The sequence below is a fragment of the Procambarus clarkii genome, chromosome 55 (genome assembly GCF_040958095.1).
Source record: "Procambarus clarkii isolate CNS0578487 chromosome 55, FALCON_Pclarkii_2.0, whole genome shotgun sequence".
Classification (NCBI taxonomy): Eukaryota; Metazoa; Arthropoda; class Malacostraca; order Decapoda; family Cambaridae; genus Procambarus; species Procambarus clarkii.
In genome coordinates, this window is record NC_091204.1 from 19,215,376 (window position 1) to 19,237,478 (window position 22,103).

The 22,103-nt window shown below is 50.5% G+C and overlaps 1 protein-coding gene across 1 annotated transcript in view; it reads left to right on the forward strand.

Moving 5' to 3' along the window:
- LOC123756237 (Fanconi anemia group J protein homolog) overlaps positions 1–22,103 on the forward strand; it is a 70,577-nt gene that overhangs the window by 16,941 nt on the left and 31,533 nt on the right. Inside the window, exons 2-5 of the mRNA XM_069305621.1 lie at positions 1,348–1,395; positions 11,332–11,550; positions 11,983–12,156; positions 13,944–14,105. Coding sequence (XP_069161722.1) covers positions 1,348–1,395; positions 11,332–11,550; positions 11,983–12,156; positions 13,944–14,105 — 603 coding nt within the window. The remainder of the gene's footprint in view (positions 1–1,347; positions 1,396–11,331; positions 11,551–11,982; positions 12,157–13,943; positions 14,106–22,103) is intronic.

A 22,103-nucleotide genomic window follows, 5' to 3' on the forward strand; every position in this document is an offset into this window, starting at 1 on the left:
ACACATGAGGTTCCTGGAGGTCAGGTCACAATAAAGGTCCCCCCACACATGAGGTTCCTGGAGGTCAGGTCACAATAAAGGTCCCCCCACACATGAGGTTCCTGGAGGTCAGGTCACAATAAAGGAGCCCCCACACATGAGGTTCCTGGAGGTCAGGTCACAATAAAGGAGCCCCCACACATGAGGTTCCTGGAGGTCAGGTCACAATAAAGGAGCCCCCACACATGAGGTTCCTGGAGGTCAGGTCACAATAAAGGAGCCCCCACACATGAGGTTCCTGGAGGTCAGGTCACAATAAAGGAGCCCCCACACATGAGGTTCCTGGAGGTCAGGTCACAATAAAGGTCCCCCCACACATGAGGTTCCTGGAGGTCAGGTCACAAGGAGCCCCCACACATGAGGTTCCTGGAGGTCAGGTCACAATAAAGGTCCCCCCACACATGAGGTTCCTGGAGGTCAGGTCACAATAAAGGTCCCCCCACACATGAGGTTCCTGGAGGTCAGGTCACAATAAAGGTCCCCCCACACATGAGGTTCCTGGAGGTCAGGTCACAATAAAGGAGCCCCCACACATGAGGTTCCTGGAGGTCAGGTCACAATAAAGGAGCCCCCACACATGAGGTTCCTGGAGGTCAGGTCACAATAAAGGAGCCCCCACACATGAGGTTCCTGGAGGTCAGGTCACAATAAAGGAGCCCCCACACATGAGGTTCCTGGAGGTCAGGTCACAATAAAGGAGCCCCCACACATGAGGTTCCTGGAGGTCAGGTCACAATAAAGGTCCCCCCACACATGAGGTTCCTGGAGGTCAGGTCACAATAAAGGTCCCCCCACACATGAGGTTCCTGGAGGTCAGGTCACAATAAAGGAGCCCCCACACATGAGGTTCCTGGAGGTCAGGTCACAATAAAGGTCCCCCCACACATGAGGTTCCTGGAGGTCAGGTCACAATAAAGGAGCCCCCACACATGAGGTTCCTGGAGGTCAGGTCACAATAAAGGAGCCCCCACACATGAGGTTCCTGGAGGTCAGGTCACAATAAAGGACCATTAAGTGTGAGGACAGTGTGACACTGAAATGTAAAATGGAGTAAATAAGGATAAGTGAGGTCCTCAACATCTCTACCTGCTTGAAAAATACACACCATCAGAATTACAGCCACAACAGGCTGCTAGAACAACTCTGGAAAATAGGTATATTTTAAGCTAGAAAACCAGCCACAGCTTCGGAGCTCCGTAATGCGATTTACAATATCAAATTATTATTATTGTTTATTAAATATTAGTATTAATTATTTATTATAATTATTATTATATATTTTTTTTATTTATGATTATTTCGTCACAGGATAAACGTGAGGATTTCCTCGAAGAGTCTGATGGTCAAAATGAACAAGTAAGTACCAGGAGGATCCGTCTACCACTTGTGCTTAAGGCTCTCTGCTTGACACTTGTGGTGGCCCTTGTTCTTAAGGCTCTCTGCTTGACACTTGTGGTGGCACTTGTTCTTAAGGTCCTCTGCTTGACACTTGTGGTGGCACTTGTTCTTAAGGCCCTCTGCTTGACACTTGTGGTGGCCCTTGTTCTTAAGGCTCTCTGCTTGACACTTGTGGTGGCACTTGTTCTTAAAGTCCTCTGCTTGACACTTGTGGTGGCACTTGTTCTTAAGGCTCTCTGCCTGACACTTGTGGTGGCCCTTGTTCTTAAGGCTCTCTGCTTGACACTTGTGGTGGCCCTTGTTCTTAAGGCTCTCTGCTTGACACTTGTGGTGGCCCTTGTTCTTAAGGCTCTCTGCTTGACACTTGTGGTGGCCCTTGTTCTTAAGGCTCTCTGCTTGACACTTGTGGTGGCCCTTGTTCTTAAGGCTCTCTGCTTGACACTTGTGGTGGCCCTTGTTCTTAAGGTCCTCTGCTTGACACTTGTGGTGGCACTTGTTCTTAAGGCTCTCTGCTTGACACTTGTGGTGGCCCTTGTTCTTAAGGCTCTCTGCGTGACACTTGTGGTGGCCCTTGTTCTTAAGGCTCTCTGCTTGACACTTGTGGTGGCACTTGTTCTTAAGGCTCTCTGCTTGACACTTGTGGTGGCCCTTGTTCTTAAGGCTCTCTGCTTGACACTTGTGGTGGCCCTTGTTCTTAAGGTCCTCTGCTTGACACTTGTGGTGGCCCTTGTTCTTAAGGTCCTCTGCCTGACACTTGTGGTGGCCCTTGTTCTTAAGGCTCTCTGCTTGACACTTGTGGTGGCCCTTGTTCTTAAGGTCCTCTGCTTGACACTTGTGGTGGCCCTTGTTCTTAAGGTCCTCTGCTTGACACTTGTGGTGGCCCTTGTTCTTAAGGCTCTCTGCTTGACACTTGTGGTGGCACTTGTTCTTAAGGCTCTCTGCTTGACACTTGTGGTGGCACTTGTTCTTAAGGTCCTCTGCTTGACACTTGTGGTGGCCCTTGTTCTTAAGGCTCTCTGCTTGACACTTGTGGTGGCACTTGTTCTTAAGGCTCTCTGCTTGACACTTGTGGTGGCACTTGTTCTTAAGGCTCTCTGCTTGACACTTGTGGTGGCACTTGTTCTTAAAGTCCTCTGCTGGACACTTGTGGTGGCACTTGTTCTTAAGGCTCTCTGCTGGACACTTGTGGTGGCCCTTGTTCTTAAGGCTCTCTGCTTGACACTTGTGGTGGCACTTGTTCTTAAGGCTCTCTGCTTGACACTTGTGGTGGCCCTTGTTCTTAAGGTCTCTACTTGACACTTGTGGTGGCCCTTGTTCTTAAGGTCCTCTGCTTGACACTTGTGGTGGCACTTGTTCTTAAGGCTCTCTGCTTGACACTTGTGGTGGCCCTTGTTCTTAAGGCTCTCTGCTTGACACTTGTGGTGGCACTTGTTCTTAAGATCCATTGCATCACATTTAAGGCAGCACAAGAACATTTAAAAGTAGTAGAAGCCTAAGCCTATCTCCCTGCTGACAGTACCAGGATTAATCCAGCAGTTCGTGTCCCCTTACGAAATCCGAACATCGCCTTATGCCTCGCAAGCGGTCTGCGTTCGAGCCCCTATCAGGGAGGATTGTCTGGGCACCAATCCTTAAATATTCTCCTGTGTTCACCCGGCGATAACCCGCCAAACACACACCGAAACTACGACGTTGGTACAACGTTCGAACAAGTTTTAACACCTAACCAGTTATAACAACCAATATAGCAAGTTGTAACAACGTTCTAATACGTCATAAACACGTTAAGCCAAGATGTAACAACTTTATTACAAGTTGTAACAAGCGGAAAATAGAGACAGTTTCGGTTTGTGTTTCCAGAGAATTGAGTACCTGGTTGTTGACCGATTGGCGGGTCGTGTTCCAGGGGCAAATCACTCGGTATGAATAGGGAAAAAGCTCTAAGCCTGCTAACAGAAGACATCTGTTCCTGGACCCACCCGTAAAAAAAAATCTTGATCGTGGCAGCTTACGCTGTATTTATAAAAGTAATTTGCCTTACTCTGTATTCATGATCTTGCCAGCTTCGTAACCCGAGGTTATCATTGTCTTGAGGAACCTCGTAGCGTCAGAGCTCGTAAACTGTTTAGTAAATGGGAAACTAAGCTGCTGCGATTGAGGAGAGATTCACAGGTTTTGTAAGTAGGGGCTTTTAGGTGTTTGATGAATACCCACCCCCAGGAGACCTTTGGCGACTTACGACCTTGCTGCGACCCAAGGTTTGATGGTTAAGCAGTTACGACAAGGAAAAGCTTGCATTCTTCTGGACGAAGATCAATATTCACATTAATATTCCTCTGACCTCCAATAGCCCACTCCCCAACGACATGACCTACAATGACCTACTTCCCATTGTCTTGACCTACAATGACTACTCCCCACTGACATGACCTACTCCACAATGCCATGACTTACAATGACTACTCTCCAATGACATGACCAATGACTACTCCCCCAATGTCTTGACCTACAATGACTACTCCCCACTGATATGACCTACTCCACAATGACATGACTTACAATGACTACTCTCCAGTGACATGACCAATGACTACTCCCCCAATGTCTTGACCTACAATGACTACTCCCCACTGACATGACCTACTCCACAATGACATGACTTACAATGACTACTCTCCAATGACATGACCAATGACTACTCCCCCAATGTCTTGACCTACAATGACTACTCCCCACTGACATGACCTACTCCACAATGACATGACTTACAATGACTACTCTCCAATGACATGACCAATGACTACTCCCCCAATGTCTTGACCTACAATGACCACTTCCCAATGTCATGACCCACAATAGCCTACTCTCTAATGACACGACCTACAAAGACAATCAGAGAACACTTTATGAACATCAGAGGGCCACGGTTGTTCGATATCCTCCTTGCAAGTGTAAGAAGTGCTGCCAGAAGAAAATTGGAATTCAACAAAAAATTGACATTTTTCTGTAAGAAATGGCGCACCAACCGGGCTATAGTCGATACGTGAGCACGCGGGCCGCTCGAAGTAACAGCCTGTTGGATCAAGCTCTCACAAGATCTGTGGATCTCGCGTGGCCCTGGGCCGGGCTTGGGGAGAAGAAGAGCTCCTAGAATCACATCCAGGTACAATCCTGGGTCCTGGATTGTATAACCTTAAGATCTGCTCTATAATAATCAGTAAACTGACCTACAGTTACATCCTTAATAAGCTGACCTTTAATGACCTACTTCGAACAAGTTACAACCCCTCTCCTGTGCCAGGCAAGTCCACTACGGGCTCACCATAGCCCGTGCTACTTGCCCCGCTCCAGTGCCAGGTAAGTCCACTACGGGCTCACCATAGCCCGTGCTACTTGCTCCGCTCCTGTGCCAGGTAAGTCCACAACGGGCTCACCATAGCCCGTGCTACTTGCCCCGCTCCAGTGCCAGGTAAGTCCACTACGGGCTCACCATAGCCCGTGCTACTTGCCCCGCTCCTGTGCCAGGTAAGTCCACTACGGGCTCACCATAGCCCGTGCTACTTGCCCCGCTCCAGTGCCAGGTAAGTCCACTACGGGCTCACCATAGCCCGTGCTACTTGCCCCGCTCCAGTGCCAGGTAAGTCCACTACGGGCTCACCATAGCCCGTGCTACTTGCACCGCTCCTGTGCCAGGTAAGTCCACAACGGGCTCACCATAGCCCGTGCTACTTGCCCCGCTCCTGTGCCAGGTAAGTCCACTACGGGCTCACCATAGCCCGTGCTACTTGCCCCGCTCCTGTGCCAGGTAAGTCCACTACGGGCTCACCATAGCCCGTGCTACTTGCCCCGCTCCTGTGCCAGGTAAGTCCACTACGGGCTCACCATAGCCCGTGCTACTTGCCCCGCTCCTGTGCCAGGTAAGTCCACTACGGGCTCACCATAGCCCATGCTACTTGAAACTTTTAGTTCCCAGTAGCTGAATCTAAAACAACAAACAACATGATGTACTTCCCAATGATATGACCTACAATGACCTACTCCCCAATGATATGACCTACAATGACCTACTCCCCAATGATATGACCTACAATGACCTACTCCCCAAAGTTCTGACCTACTCCTCATTAGTTTGACCTACAGTGATATAGCCTGAACTGACAAAATTAATTAGCATTGATGTATTTAGACTTACTTAACATGTATATAGTTGCCACATTTATTTGATTTAATGTGTCCAGATTCTCAGATAAGTTGGCAAATGTTGCCAGGCTCTCCCACCCAGGCGATGGTGCCTGGGTTAGCAGGTATCATCTTGTCGATTAAACGTAAGTCAGTAGTTATCCCTAATGTTCAGTAGTTAGCCTAGCACCAGCACGCACACCCAGTAATCGTCCTGAAAAATGGCTACTAGACTTTAACCGAGTGAAGTGCAAAGTTACGAGGATGGAAACAGGTGTGAAAGATGCGCCACAACAGTACAGGATGAAGGGGGAAGACACAGTCATGAGGAGGAAGACCCGGGGAGGAACCCCATCTCTACCTCCAGAGGCACACATCACCAGAATAACATCAGGAAACATGACAATGTTGCCAACGTGGCCTTCATGAGCCTGGACAAATGAGTATAATCCCATATATCCCCCTGAGTCCCACTGTTTAGCCCATATATCCCCCCTGAGTCCCACTGTTTAGCCCATATATCCCCCCTGAGTCCCACTGTTTAGCCCATATATCCCCCCTGAGTCCCACTGTTTAGCCCATATATCCCCCTGAGTCCCACTGTTTAGCCCATATATCCCCCCTGAGTCCCACTGTTTAGCCCATATATCCCCCCTGAGTCCCACTGTTTAGCCCATATATCCCCCTGAGTCCCACTGTTTAGCCCATATATCCCCCTGAGTCCCACTGTTTAGCCCATATATCCCCCCTGAGTCCCACTGTTTAGCCCATATATCCCCCTGAGTCCCACTGTTTAGCCCATATATCCCCCTGAGTCCCACTGTTTAGCCCATATATCCCCCTGAGTCCCACTGTTTAGCCCATATATCCCCCTGAGTCCCACTGTTTAGCCCATATATCCCCCTGAGTCCCACTGTTTAGCCCATATATCCCCCCTGAGTCCCACTGTTTAGCCCATATATCCCCCTGAGTCCCACTGTTTAGCCCATATATCCCCCTGAGTCCCACTGTTTAGCCCATATATCCCCCTGAGTCCCACTGTTTAGCCCATATATCCCCCTGAGTCCCACTGTTTAGCCCATATATCCCCCTGAGTCCCACTGTTTAGCCCATATATCCCCCTGAGTCCCACTGTTTAGCCCATATATCCCCCTGAGTCCCACTGTTTAGCCCATATATCCCCCTGAGTCCCACTGTTTAGCCCATATATCCCCCTGAGTCCCACTGTTTAGCCCATATATCCCCCCTGAGTCCCACTGTTTAGCCCATATATCCCCCTGAGTCCCACTGTTTAGCCCATATATCCCCCTGAGTCCCACTGTTTAGCCCATATATCCCCCCTGAGTCCCACTGTTTAGCCCATATATCCCCCCTGAGTCCCACTGTTTAGCCCATATATCCCCCTGAGTCCCACTGTTTAGCCCATATATCCCCCTGAGTCCCACTGTTTAGCCCATATATCCCCCTGAGTCCCACTGTTTAGCCCATATATCCCCCTGAGTCCCACTGTTTAGCCCATATATCCCCCCTGAGTCCCACTGTTTAGCCCATATATCCCCCTGAGTCCCACTGTTTAGCCCATATATCCCCCTGAGTCCCACTGTTTAGCCCATATATCCCCCTGAGTCCCACTGTTTAGCCCATATATCCCCCTGAGTCCCACTGTTTAGCCCATATATCCCCCTGAGTCCCACTGTTTAGCCCATATATCCCCCCTGAGTCCCACTGTTTAGCCCATATATCCCCCTGAGTCCCACTGTTTAGCCCATATATCCCCCTGAGTCCCACTGTTTAGCCCATATATCCCCCTGAGTCCCACTGTTTAGCCCATATATCCCCCCTGAGTCCCACTGTTTAGCCCATATATCCCCCTGAGTCCCACTGTTTAGCCCATATATCCCCCCTGAGTCCCACTGTTTAGCCCATATATCCCCCTGAGTCCCACTGTTTAGCCCATATATCCCCCTGAGTCCCACTGTTTAGCCCATATATCCCCCTGAGTCCCACTGTTTAGCCCATATATCCCCCTGAGTCCCACTGTTTAGCCCATATATCCCCCTGAGTCCCACTGTTTAGCCCATATATCCCCCTGAGTCCCACTGTTTAGCCCATATATCCCCCTGAGTCCCACTGTTTAGCCCATATATCCCCCTGAGTCCCACTGTTTAGCCCATATATCCCCCTGAGTCCCACTGTTTAGCCCATATATCCCCCTGAGTCCCACTGTTTAGCCCATATATCCCCCCTGAGTCCCACTGTTTAGCCCATATATCCCCCTGAGTCCCACTGTTTAGCCCATATATCCCCCTGAGTCCCACTGTTTAGCCCATATATCCCCCTGAGTCCTACTGTTTAGCCCATATATCCCCCTGAGTCCCACTGTTTAGCCCATATATCCCCCTGAGTCCCACTGTTTAGCCCATATATCCCCCTGAGTCCCACTGTTTAGCCCATATATCCCCCTGAGTCCCACTGTTTAGCCCATATATCCCCCTGAGTCCCACTGTTTAGCCCATATATCCCCCCTGAGTCCCACTGTTTAGCCCATATATCCCCCCTGAGTCCCACTGTTTAGCCCATATATATCCCCCTGAGTCCCACTGTTTAGCCCATATATCCCCCCTGAGTCCCACTGTTTAGCCCATATATCCCCCTGAGTCCCACTGTTTAGCCCATATATCCCCCTGAGTCCCACTGTTTAGCCCATATATCCCCCTGAGTCCCACTGTTTAGCCCATATATCCCCCTGAGTCCCACTGTTTAGCCCATATATCCCCCCTGAGTCCCACTGTTTAGCCCATATATATCCCCCTGAGTCCCACTGTTTAGCCCATATATCCCCCCTGAGTCCCACTGTTTAGCCCATATATCCCCCTGAGTCCCACTGTTTAGCCCATATATCCCCCTGAGTCCCACTGTTTAGCCCATATATCCCCCTGAGTCCCACTGTTTAGCCCATATATCCCCCTGAGTCCCACTGTTTAGCCCATATATCCCCCCTGAGTCCCACTGTTTAGCCCACATATCCCCCTGAGTCCCACTGTTTAGCATACATTTCTGCCTAAAACAGCACAAATTAAAAATAGAAAAGGTCCAAAGATATACAGCAAAGCTGTTGTTATTTTAGATTCAACGATTCGCAACCAAAAGTTGCAAGTAGCACGGGCTATGGTGAGCCCGTGGTGGACTTAGCTGGCACAGTTGCGGGGCAAGTAGCACGGGCTATGGTGAGCCCGTGGTGGACTTAGCTGGCACAGGAGCGGGGCAAGTAGCACGGGCTATGGTGAGCCCGTAGTGGACTTACCTGGCACAGGAGCGGGGCAAGTAGCACGGGCTATGGTGAGCCCGTAGTGGACTTACCTGGCACAGGAGCGGGGCAAGTAGCACGGGCTATAGTGAGCCCGTGGTGGACTTACCTGGCACAGGAGCGGGGCAAGTAGCACGGGCTATGGTGAGCCCGTAGTGGACTTACCTGGCACAGGAGCGGGGCAAGTAGCACGGGCTATGGTGAGCCCGTAGTGGACTTACCTGGCACAGGAGCGGGGCAAGTAGCACGGGCTATGGTGAGCCCGTGGTGGACTTACCTGGCACAGGAGCGGGGCAAGTAGCGCGGGCTATGGTGAGCCCGTAGTGGACTTACCTGGCACAGGAGCGGGGCAAGTAGCACGGGCTATGGTGAGCCCGTGGTGGACTTACCTGGCACATGAGCGGGGCAAGTAGCACGGGCTATGGTGAGCCCGTGGTGGACTTACCTGACACAGGAGCGGGGCAAGTAGCACGGGCTATGGTGAGCCCGTAGTGGACTTACCTGACACAGGAGCGGGGCAAGTAGCACGGGCTATGGTGAGCCCGTAGTGGACTTACCTGGCACAGGAGCCGGGCAAGTAGCACGGGCTATGGTGAGCCCGTAGTGGACTTACCTGGCACAGTTGCGGGGCAAGTAGCACGGGCTATGATGAGCCCATGGTGGACTTACCTGACACAGGAGCGGGGCAAGTAGCACGGGCTATGGTGAGCCCGTAGTGGACTTACCTGGCACAGTTGCGGGGCAAGTAGCACGGGCTATGATGAGCCCGTGGTGGACTTACCTGACACAGGAGCGGGGCAAGTAGCACGGGCTATGGTGAGCCCGTAGTGGACTTACCTGGCACAGTTGCGGGGCAAGTAGCACGGGCTATGATGAGCCCGTGGTGGACTTACCTGACACAGGAGCGGGGCAAGTAGCTCGGGCTATGGTGAGCCCGTAGTGGACTTACCTGGCACAGGAGCGGGGCAAGTAGCACGGGCTATGGTGAGCCCGTAGTGGACTTACCTGACACAGGAGCGGGGCAAGTAGCACGGGCTATGGTGAGCCAGTAGTGGACTTACCTGACACAGGAGCGGGGCAAGGAGCACGGGCTATGGTGAGCCCGTAGTGGACTTGCCTGGCACAGGAGCGGGGTAAGTAGCACGGGCTATGGTGAGCCCGTAGCGGACTTGCCTGGCACAGGAGCGGGGCAAGTAGCACGGGCTATGGTGAGCCCGTAGTGGACTTACATGGCACAGGAGCGGGGCAAGTAGCACGGGCTATGGTGAGCCCGTAGTGGACTTACATGGCACAGGAGCGGGGCAAGTAGCACGGGCTATGGTGAGCCCGTAGTGGACTTACCTGACACAGGAGCGGGGCAAGTAGCACGGGCTATGGTGAGCCCGTAGTGGACTTACCTGACACTGGAGCGGGGCAAGTAGCACGGGCTATGGTGAGCCCGTAGTGGACTTACCTGACACAGGAGCGGGGCAAGTAGCACGGGCTATGGTGAGCCCGTAGTGGACTTACCTGGCACAGGAGCGGGGCAAGTAGCACGGGCTATGGTGAGCCCGTAGTGGACTTACCTGACACAGGAGCGGGGCAAGTAGCACGGGCTATGGTGAGCCCGTAGTGGACTTACCTGACACAGGAGCGGGGCAAGTAGCACGGGCTATGGTGAGCCCGTAGTGGACTTACATGGCACAGTTGCGGGGCAAGTAGCACGGGCTATGGTGAGCCCGTAGTGGACTTACCTGGCACAGTTGCGGGGCAAGTAGCACGGGCTATGGTGAGCCCGTAGTGGACTTACCTGGCACAGTTGCGGGGCAAGTAGCACGGGCTATGGTGAGCCCGTAGTGGACTTACCTGGCACAGTTCCGGGGCAAGTAGCACGGGCTATGGTGAGCCCGTAGTGGACTTACCTGGCACAGGAGCGGGACTGTAACTGTGTGTGTACAGCAAAACTCCTCCTGGTCAGGGGAGCCTGAGCTGCGAGTAGACACAAAAATGACTGGTTCACCCTTTCATAACACTGGAGGAAGGGATGTACTGTATATGGGGGATAAGATAATTTATTAAATTGTAATGGATTTGATAAAGTAGATATACAATATTCAAAAGCTCGGAACAGCAGAACAAGGAGGCAAAGATGGATGCTAGAGATTCAGACGAGCCACAGCGATGCCAGAAAGAACTTTTTCAGTGTCGGAGTTGTAAGTGGAATAGTCGTTACTCTACAAAATGTTTGAAATGCGGGACTGGGTGAGTACAGATGAGCAGTGAGAGTACAGGTTAGTACAGGTATTGAACTTTCCTAAATCCACAGTTATTTCTCTGTTATAATTTATGATTGTTAGTACAAATACAGTATTGGTTCCATCATATTTTAACATTTATTTGTTAACAATCAACTCATCGTCCTTGTACAGGCCTCAGGATGCAGGTACTACCATGGAGTCAATAAAATCAAGACCCACGACCAGTTGGCTAGTTATGGAATGAGTCCCGCCTGGGATATTGAAGACTTGGTGACGCTGGGAAAAAAGATCAAAGCTTGTCCCTATTTTGCTGCCAGGTCACTGATGGCTACAGCTGAGGTCATCATCTGCCCGTACAACTACCTCATTGATCCCTGCATAAGGGAGTCGGTAAGAGCATCATCGGACTATTATCGTAGTAGTAGCAAGGAATAGTTGACATTGAAATTCCTTAAAGCTGCACGTTACTCATTTTTCTCTCATAAATGAGGGTTGGTATTGTGTATTTGTTAATTTATTATGCATGTTACCAGTACTATTCTCCTTATAGGATCATGCGCCAGAACTACCACATGCTACAGTGTTGTTTTGATCTAATCAAAACAAAACTTTCCCCTCTAGTAATGGGGTCTTGCACCACCACTTTCTTCAGGCTCCTGTATAATAACATTCTGTCTCACGAACCTCTTTGACTTTGTTGACCAGATCACACACTAGAAGGTGAAGGGACGACGACGTTTCGGCCCGTCCTGGACCATTCTCAAGTCAATTGTGATTCCTTGACTTTGACCAAAAGGTACACAACATTGCTATCTTTAACAGATGGAGATCAACCTGAATGACCAAGTTATCGTGCTGGACGAAGCCCACAACATTGAGGACAGCGCCAGGGAGGCGGCCTCGTGCACACTTACCAAGGACGAGATAGATGAAGCCATCAGCGATTTTAAAAGGATGATCAAATATGAAGCCCATATTCATGAGTGCACTGAACTGGTAAGCTGAAAGGCAATTACAGGTTTATTTGTTAATGTTGATTTTTTTTTGTATAAAATGTGGCAAAGCAGAGGTACTTAATGCTGCCTAGGAAAAATACAGAGGAGGCCGAGTCATCTGACCTCCCTACGTTCCTGTGCCAGGTAAGTTCACTACTGGCTCACCATAGCTCGGGCTACTTGCTCCGCTCCTGTGCCAGGTAAGTCCACTACAGGCTCGCCATAGCCCGTGCTACTTGCTCCGCTCCTGTGCCAGGTAAGTCCACTACAGGCTCACCATAGCCCGTGCTACTTGCAACTTTTGGTTCTGTGTTGCCTATAAATACCTAACCAAACTAGAAATGCTCTACAAATCAAGGGACCCAGAATGTGGAATGACCTCCCCAATCATGTCATAGGCTGTACCTCTCTCAACCAGTTTAAGAGGAAAACTAAGTTCTACCTAATAAACTCCATGTAACCTACCTTACCCCTAATGTCAACCTATGTCTTGGTATTTTTAAACAATACTGTTTGTTGACCAAGTTATATAATTACTGATTTCTGCCATGTTCCCCACCTCCCTTTTTTCCCCTTTTTCTACACAATTTATATTTTAATCTCAATTAGTATCAAGCTTTAGTCTAAGTTTTTTTTCCCCTCACCTTGCTCGAAATGCTGAGGGTATTAGTGGCTTTAGGTATTGTATGTACTAGCTCTATCTATAAATCCAACATTATGCTTGTAACTCATCTTCTATGTATGTGCTTTTACCTGAATAAACATTTTGATTTTGATTTTGAAGAAGTTGTTGTTGGTTGATGGGCGACGATGATCGAGAGGTTGGATGCGCCCCGATTTCCCCGATACAGGGAAATGACAGAGATGGGATCCTTACAGTCTCTTCAGGCTACGGACCCTACAGTCTCTTCAGGCCACGGACCCTAAAGTCTCACACTAGAACTTCAAACTTCTTCAAACTTCAAACTTCTAGTCTTCACACTAGAATCCCAAATGGTTCTAGTGTGAATTTCACTTTGTCTCAGGTCCACTAAATTTTGTTGCAGGTGTCTATATATTACTGCCCTCGGGCTGCTCAAAGGTAATCCAATATGGAATTCAAGTCCCTCTCCAAGAGCACATGCTTTGGCTAATTCGTCAGTGCTATCATCCATTCAAAGGTCAATATGGGATGGGATCCATAGGAGACAGATTTTGACTCCATCAGTGATTATTTTGTTATATCCATGCCTAGCTTGAGACACAAGCACATCACAGTTACTTCTTGAGGAATTGGTTTCAATCAAGGATGATTGAGTCACTTAAAATTAATGTGTCAACTTTGGGTAAGGTTTTTCTCTTCAAGGATCAAACTCACGAATACTAAGAGCATAATAACAATATTTTATAATAAATTATAATACTGTATTTATAATAAATATTGATGATAAATTCAGAGGCTCTGCTGACAGTGAGTATTTAGTAGGTACAGTATTGTGTTTTTATTTTTTACGAAGCCAGTAATTACCGCACAGTATTTCAGTACTTCATCTTTCCTGAATAATAATGTGTTAATTATCGTAGTACATTTTGGGGGAAATAAAATAATACAGGTACTATGAGATGATATTAAAGTATTGAGTTGCAGACCTTTGCACCTATTATTACATTTTCTTCTCCCAATTTATCTTTTAATTACATTTCTCTGATTACCTGCCTACTTTCAATCTTACTTGCTGTTTTCACCTAGAAATTAGGAAGTTGTTATAATTTGTGAAAAGAACTAACCGTTATCTTTTCTTTCCTCAGTCTGTCATGTTGAGTGCTTTGAGTGATTGGGTGGCCTCACAATCGGATAAACTCACGGACTATAAGGAGTTTGACCGCTCAGGCAAAATTTTCAAAGGCACAGAGATGGTAGCAATCCTTGAAAATCTTGACATTGGATACAATAAATATGATATGTTTAAGGTCAGTTACTAATAAAGTCTTGGCAGGCATACTTGTTGGAGTAGCTATAGTTTTTTTTTTTTTAGTTTAGTTCATTTATTATGCACCCCATACCCATCTTGTGGGCAGTAGTGGAAAGGGTTACAGAGGCACATAATGGGCTCAGGGACTGAACCCCACAATTCATTTAGCTAAGCAAGTTACAATCTTGATGAGCTAGTTACAAACTTTAATATAAGTCGTCACATCAACAATGGGTTCGAGATCGACCTCAAGTACAGGTTCTAAATTAAGCAACTGACATATGTGGAGAGCTAGTGTCACAATTGATATGTTTGTCCTGCACACCGCCCCCCATCCAGTGGGCAGCGGTGGATAGGTTACAATCACTCAGTTACTACCTACAGTTAGCAAACTGGGGATATTTGGCTAAAATTTCTGGTAGCAGGTCATTTTGAATGAAATATTTACACATCGCTGGAACATTGGTTATAGAATTGTCTCTAAATTCACCTATCTTTTCGCAATGTAGGTGTAGATATGAGGTGTAATGTTTGACAGGTTTGGACAATGAAGACACAATATGATAACTAGATATATATATGATGTACAGTAAATGGTTACAGCAGTGGTTGCTGCATTTATGACATCATCATTTTTTTTTTAGATATATACAAGAGTTGTTACATTCTTGTACAGCCACTAGCACGCGTAGCGTTTCGGGCAAGTCCTTAATCCTATGGTCCCTGGAATGCGATCCCCTGCCGCGAAGAATCGTTTTTTCATCCAAGTACACATTTTACTGTTGCGTTAAACAGAGGCTACAGTTAAGGAATTGCGCCCAGTAAATCCTCCCCGGCCAGGATACGAACCCATGACATAGCGCTCGCGGAACGCCAGGCGAGTGTCTTACCACTACACCACGGAGACTGTGGAATTATCATAACACGGTGAGCCCTAGGGTGAGGCTGTTGAATGTCAGTGGCATGAGAGACCGGCCACAGTTGATGGGATCAAGGCTGGTAAAGAGGTTGTAACATATACAATTTTGGTTGACAGCATTCAAAGAGTATACTGGATTTTGATGTTTATTTAATATAGTTTTGGTTACAACAGTCAGATGTTTAAAATATAATGATGTGTCATGATAGCTGAGTTGAGGATGCTTGAGTGAGGCCTGGAACTGTGAGTAGAGCTTGAGCAAGGCTGGGGAAAGAGGGCTTAAATGCAGGTGGTGTTGGAGAGATTGAATGTGGGACAAGAGCAGGTAGCTTGAGTATGGCTGGAATTCCATGTTCCCAGAGAATTACATCGTATCCTGGTGACTATTGATGGTGTTTGGGAAAATGTGCAGTATATCCAGAGTGTTTGTCACTGAACCACTATTGGAGTTAGACTGATGACTCGATGTTCTTGACAGCTTATATTCCACCCTTCAACCTGACTTGGCAAGTTGACCATCATCTTGCCAGTTACTTCAGCTGTCCTCAGTGATTCCTGGAAATCTTGGGAACAAGTATCAATTGTAATTAGTGCACATAAGATTATTAGAGAACCTCTTGGAATGTGGAATATATAGGGATAAGTTATGTGGAATTAACACATACATTTGAGTGTCTGCAATAGAACTTCTGAGAATTTAGAGCAACTATATTACTATATTGTAGTCAGGAGCTCTCTTAATACTGTAATCTTAATATAGTTGCTACAAGGTGAAGTTGCTGCTGGTAGTTATGTGTTGAGAATGGCTGCCTGGCGCCTTGCCTTATATTCCCGTCTACCTGTCTCAAGTAAGACAAGCTGCTCATTAATTGGTTGATGGGAAACTGCTTAATTCTGGGAAATCTGTGGATGTTGTTTGTTGCATCTGGAATTTCTGCAGATGTTTAAATAGCTGATTTTCTGGGGGGGGGGGGGAGCCCCTTCGGCTCCCTGGAGCTTATCCAGGCTGATAGGCTAATGTTAGACTTTGGCATCAGTCATGTGTATGGAGTTCTATGGGCCTACCAGGAACCACGGGCCAGAACCTGGCCCCCTCGGAGAGGCAAGGGGAGCAATAGCCTATAGAAACCCCCGTGTGGTTGGAAGCATTCTGTCTGCCATCGACCGGGTCAGGCACCCAGAAAGGTAAGCGTCCCAAAACAAACCCCTATTCTGGTGAAAATTGCTACCACAAGCCGAACAGGTGGATAGAACTCCCCAAAAAGAAACGAGCAAACGATCATGACGTCACACATCGCCACGCTGCCTGTCTGCGCAGCTCCCCTCTTCCCGGGAGGGGAAAGGGGGAACCCCAGACCCCTCATGCCAGCTACCCACACCTCAGTTCTTGAGGCTGATGCTATAGGCAGAGGTCGTGTGCTCTGGCTCCAGTGTCTTCACAGCACTGTCCTTCGTGTGTGGTGTTTGTTTTTCCAAGGGTGCGAGAGCCAGGAGTTATCTTCAGTACTCGGGCTGCATGCGCCTAGGGCTGCCTTCCCTAGGTGCCTTATAAGTACTGCCCTTGGAGCTTGGGGACACCTTCCACAGGCTCCTCGGGACCTGCTTCTGCTGGTCCATTCCACTGTTCGGTTTTTCGGCCGCCTGTTGGGCTCTTGGGTGTTCTGTTCTCCCTTGTTTCCTGCGGGTGAGTGGCAGTTTGCACTGGTAGGGGCGTAGGGTGCAGTGCAGCTTTGTTTTCCCAACATAGCGGCCGGCTCTGTTCCTTGGGGTTCGCTGCCCTCTTGTGAGGTTTTGTTTTTGTTTTACTTTTTGGCTTGTGGTGGGTTTTATCCTATTATCCACTGGTGTTTGCCCTTCCACGGTTCTCCTCGGTGGCACCCCCTGCTAGGTCCCCGTGAGTGTACACGTCCCTGGGGTTCAGCTATAGAAGTTCGCTTGGTAGTTTTGGGCGCCGGTTAGCAGCACCCTGCCTGGGACTACCTGGGTGTGAGTCCTCTTAAAGTAAATGCTCAGGACCCTGGGAAAATCCTAGGGGGCACGTGGGTCTGATGGATGTGACCTCGGAGCCGGTGGCTGAGTGAATAGAACACTGGACGTGTGATCCTGTGGTCCCGGGTTCGATCCCGGGCACCGACGAGAAACAATGGGCAGAGTTTCTTTCACCCTGATGTCCCTGTTACCTAGCAGTAAATCAGTACCTGGGAGTTAGTCAGCTGTCACAGGCTGCTTCCTGGGGGTGAAGGCCTGGTCGAGGACTAGGCCGCGGGGACACTAAGCCCCGAAATCATCTCAAGATAACCGGAGTCCCCACTCGCTTTGTGAGAGTTTGAGGGTTGCTCGGTCCCCTTGCTCGGTCCCCTTGCTCGGTCCCCTTGTCTGCCCATTGAGGGTGACCCTCGTTGTTTTTGCCTCCGCCACGCCGCCTGTTGGGTCGATGATACTTTCGACCCTGAGTCCTGTGAGTGTTGCTGCTTGCTAGTGACTCAATTTACCCAATCCTCTGATGATTCTATTTGGGTACGGGCGGCGCAAGCATTGCAAGCTAGGTTTCGTCTGTTGCAACGCACTCGGTTGGTTGCTCACCCGGATGCCCCGGGGTTGTCCCGCTTTGCTTTTTGAGACCCGGACATGGGAGTGGGGGTCGCTTCGATCCTGGTTCAGTCCGCACCTCCTCGTCCTTCCCCTCCAGTTGTTCGTTCTGGTCCCCCTCCCCCTGCTTCCGGCCGCGAAACGTCTGAGGGTTTTGGAGTCGGGGCAGGGGTTACTTGATCTTGAGACTCGGGCAGCTTCGGGGGATGCCCCTTCTGGTGGGCTGCGGAGGCTTTCGAGTCTTGTCTCCCGGCCAAAGCTTTTGGGTCTGACCAGTGAGCCCCCCTTTCTTCCGGCTTCTGCGGCAGCACCGTCCTTGTCTTGTGAGGTCGGTGCTTAGAGAGATGACTCTGCCCCGGGTCCTGCTGTGGGGTACCTAGGGACTTGGGAGGGGGCTGACTTGGGGGCCTTGGGTCCCGTTAGACCCTGCCTGGGTTTTTATTCCCTCTGAGCGGGGCTTACTGTTGCAAGGAGTGAGGTTTTCTTTTCCCCCCTCTGCGTACGAGTTGGATTTGGTGTCGGCCCCGGATTCAGTTCCGTGTTCCCCCCGGTGCGTCGGTTCAGTCTTTCCGGAGGTTTTCGGCTTATCGCATCCAACCTGGTGTGGTGTGGGCTGCCCTTGCAGTATACCTCCTGCGTGACCCGGATTATAACTCGGAGATAGATCCCTCGGAATTCAGGTTTGGGACTTCGTTCCCTTTCTGGCTCCGTTACAAGGTTGCGGAGTCTTCTTGTCTAGCAGACTGCCCCTTGTTAGTTTTGGATGCCTGGAATTCCTTCTGTCGTAACCGCACGCTGGCGTGGCGTGCTTCCACGGTGGTTCAGGTTTTCCTGGGGGGGGGGGCGATCTTGAGTACCTAAACGAGTGCTTGTTTGCTTCTGCCCTTCCACGTGATGTTGGCGTTGTTGAGCTCCATGTGCAGATTCCCTCCCTTTCGACGGCGCTTGTTTGGGTGGCCCCCCCTCCCCTTTGGGGGGGTTGGGGCTAGCAGGGCAGGTTTCTTCCCCTGCGCTCTATCAGGTCGTCTTGGAGTGGGTTCACTTGGGTGTAGTCGAAACGACGACATCCCTCAGATGGGTTTCCCGTCTGTTTCCGGTCCCGAAACGGGACTGTGTGAACCTGAGGCTCATTCTGGACTTGTCCCATCTGAACCCCTGGGTTCATTGCCCCTCCTTTTGGATGACTACGCTGTCCCAGGTTCGGCTCCTCTTGGATCCGGACGCTTGGATGGTGTCCCTGGACCTCCGGGACGCTTATTGGCATGTCCCGATTCACACGAGGTCCCGGAACTGGCTCGGTTTTGTTGTGGGGCGTCAATTTTACCGCTTTCGTTGCCTCCCATTTGGGTTGAACCTGGCACCTCGTGTGTTCACATGCCTTACGCGGGTCGTGGTGGCCCGTTTGCATCTCTTATGTGTTTGGGTGTTGGCCTACCTCGACGACTGGCTGGTTTGGACTCCCAACCAGTCGGCTTGCTTGCTAGCCAGGGATTTGGTTCTTTCCCAGCTCGTCGGGTTTGGGTCCTTGGTGAACTGGAGGAAGTCCCATCTGGTTCCCTCTCAGGTTCGGACTTGGCTGGGTCTCGTTTGGGACTCTCAGACCGTTTCCTTGTCTCTCCCTCTGGAGTGTCTCCTGTGGCTGCGCTTCTGCCTTCGTCTGTTTCTGGTGGGCCCTCGGGTCACCTGGCGGTTGCTTGAGGGGCTGTGCAGGAGCTTTGGCTTTGTCGGCTGTTCAGGTTCCTCTGGAGTCGTCCCTTCCGCCTCTCTCGCGATCGCTGGGTTCTACCCCCGGGGGCCTTGCGTCGGCTGCTGCGTCACCGGCTTCCTCTTCTGGTTTTTGGGGTTCAGTGCCTTGGCGCCTACCCGAGTCCTCGCTTGATGTGTTCACGGACGCTTCGTCTCTTGGCTGGGGTTTTGTGACCGGTGCTCACCAGGCTGGCCAGGGGCATTGGGGTCCGTCCTTCCGTCGAGCCCATAGCACAGTGCGGGAGTTCACGGTGGTGTGGTCTGCTCTTTGGAGGATTCAGGTCGCCCACGGATCGACAATTTGGCTCCATTCGGACTGCTCTCCGGTGGTTCATTGCCTGAACCGCAGGGGTTCGATGCGGTCCTTGGCTCTTTGGGGTTGGTCGCTTCAGGTGACTCATCTGCTGAGTTCTCGGGGCTTGGCTCTCTTGGCGGTTCACGTGCGAAGAGTGTCCAACATCTTGGCCGACGGCCTGTCTCGCTTCGTTCCCCTCTCCACAGAGTGGACGGTCGACGACGCTTCCTTCTATTGGCTTTGCCAGACGTTCAGGCGTCCTGAGGTGGACCTCTTCACATTGGCGTGGTCGAGGCGCCTTCCTGTGTATGTGGCGCCCTTCCCCGATCGCGAAGCTGTCGGGGTCGATGCCTTTCGGCTAGACTGGTCGAGGTGGGGGTTCCTGTACCTCTTTCCCCCGGTTCAGCTGCTGCTCCAAGTCCTGACCCGCTTGGAGACTTACCGGGGAGGGTTGTCCTTCTGGCCCCTTCGTGGCCGGCCCAGCCTTGGTTTCAGGGGCCGCTTGCTCGGTGTCCGAACCCGAGGGTTTTCCTGAGGCTCTGCCTCTTTCAGCAGATCGGTCCGGTACGTCATGTGGCTGGTTCGATCTTCTCCTCGATTCTTCGCGTATGGTTTTTTGACTCAAGTCTATCATCATCTCTATGGTGATCAGGTGGCTTTTTTGTTGGTGTCCCACCTGCGGGCTTCTTCTCGGCAGCAGTATGAAGTTTCCTGGCGGTCCTTCTGTTTCTTTTTGCGTCTTCGTCGTTTTAGTTCGCTGTCGGTTAGGGTGGTCTTGTCCTTTCTCTCTTGGTTGTTTCAGGACCGTCATCTTATGCCTAAGACTGTCGCCTTGTATCGTGCAGCGCTGGCGGAGCCGCTTCAGGTTGCCTTTCGTAGCGATGTTACGTCTGCGCTGTTTTGCAAGCCGTTTCATGCTTTGTTTCACCTCCAGCCTGCTCATGCGCCGCCTGAGCCGTCCTTGTCTTTGGACAGAGTGCTTGCTTACCTCTCGTCTCCTCGTTTCGTCGTCGCCCCTTTGGTCCAGGATTGTTTCTCCAAGGCTCTTTTCCTGTTGGCATTAGCCTCTGGGGGTTGGGTCGGGGAGCTTCATGCTCTCCTCCGGCACAGGAGTTTCTGCTCTTTCTGTCGTGGCGATTGTTTTGTTCGCCTGCAGCCGTCTCCTTCTTTTCTGGCGAAGAATGTGACTGCTGCGTTCCGGAGGGGTCCGTACATTATGCTTTGTGTCGCCTTATTTGTGCGCCACGGCTTCTGTGTCCAGGGACGCGCTTTGGGTTGATCCGGTTTCACTTCTTTCCTGTTCTCGGGTTCGGGTCTCCCAGGTCATCCACAGGGTTATCAAATCCCGCCACCCTGTGGTCTATCCCCGTGCCCATGACGTCTGTAAGTTCGCGGCTCTTGCTGCCGTCTTTGGGAACATGTCCTGGTCTGATATTCGGGCGCGGGGTTTTTGGCAGTCGAACAAGGTCCTGGCTGCTCGTTACCTCGTGAATGTCCCTGGGCCTCGTCGTTGTCCGCCTGGTGTACGAGCCGCGCCGACCGGTAGACGGGTGGTGCATTTCGTACCTCGTGTGCTGGGGCCGGGGTGTTCGTTTTGTCTCTGGGTGGTGTACTCGTGTGTTCTGCATCGTTTATCGCGGTTTTCTGCGACTTTTTGCTCGTTTTCTCTCTCTCCAGTCGTAGCCCTCTAGATGCTGAGGGTGTTCTGGATTTTATATATGGGGACGTCACTTCGTTCTTTCCTCTGCTTCCGGGTGTGGGATGGCTCGGTGTGGACCACCTCCCCCTCTGTACTGCTCCTCGTCTTCTGCTGGGCGCTCACCTCTGAACGTATTTCACCTTCCAATTTTTATTCAGATATCAGTACATACACTGCCTACTTCCTCTAGTATGCATGGCATTCGAGCGCACCACTAGAGATGCTCTTGGTATAAGTTCATCAGAACATAAGAACAAAGGTAACTGCTGGAGGCCCTTCGACCCATATAAGGCAGCTCTTATTTATACTCACTCACACTCATATCATGTCCAACCCACGTTTGGAACAATTGAGGGGGCCCCACCTCCACCACTTTACGGGGTAATTGGTTCCACATATCAAGAACCCTGTTACCGAACCAGTTTTTGCCCAAGTCTTTCCTAAATCTAAACTTAAGTTTAGGTATGTTCCTTGGCTCGACTGTGTTGTGGCACAGTCGTGTCTCTGCTCTGCAGGTGAGATTGTCCTGTCTGGCGCCTCTGTCGGCCAGGTGCTGGTTCTCCACTTTTGGTGGGGTGCTTGCCTAGTTGTGCTTTCGGGGGGTTGAGCTGTGGCTCTTTGGCTCCCGCCTCTCTCCTGTCGGTCAAAGGTTGTGCAGTTTCCGGAGCCTCCTGGGCTCTGTCTTATCTACGTTTGCTACTGTGGATGAAGTCTGCCTCCACCACGTCGTTTCCTAGCTCTTTCTGCC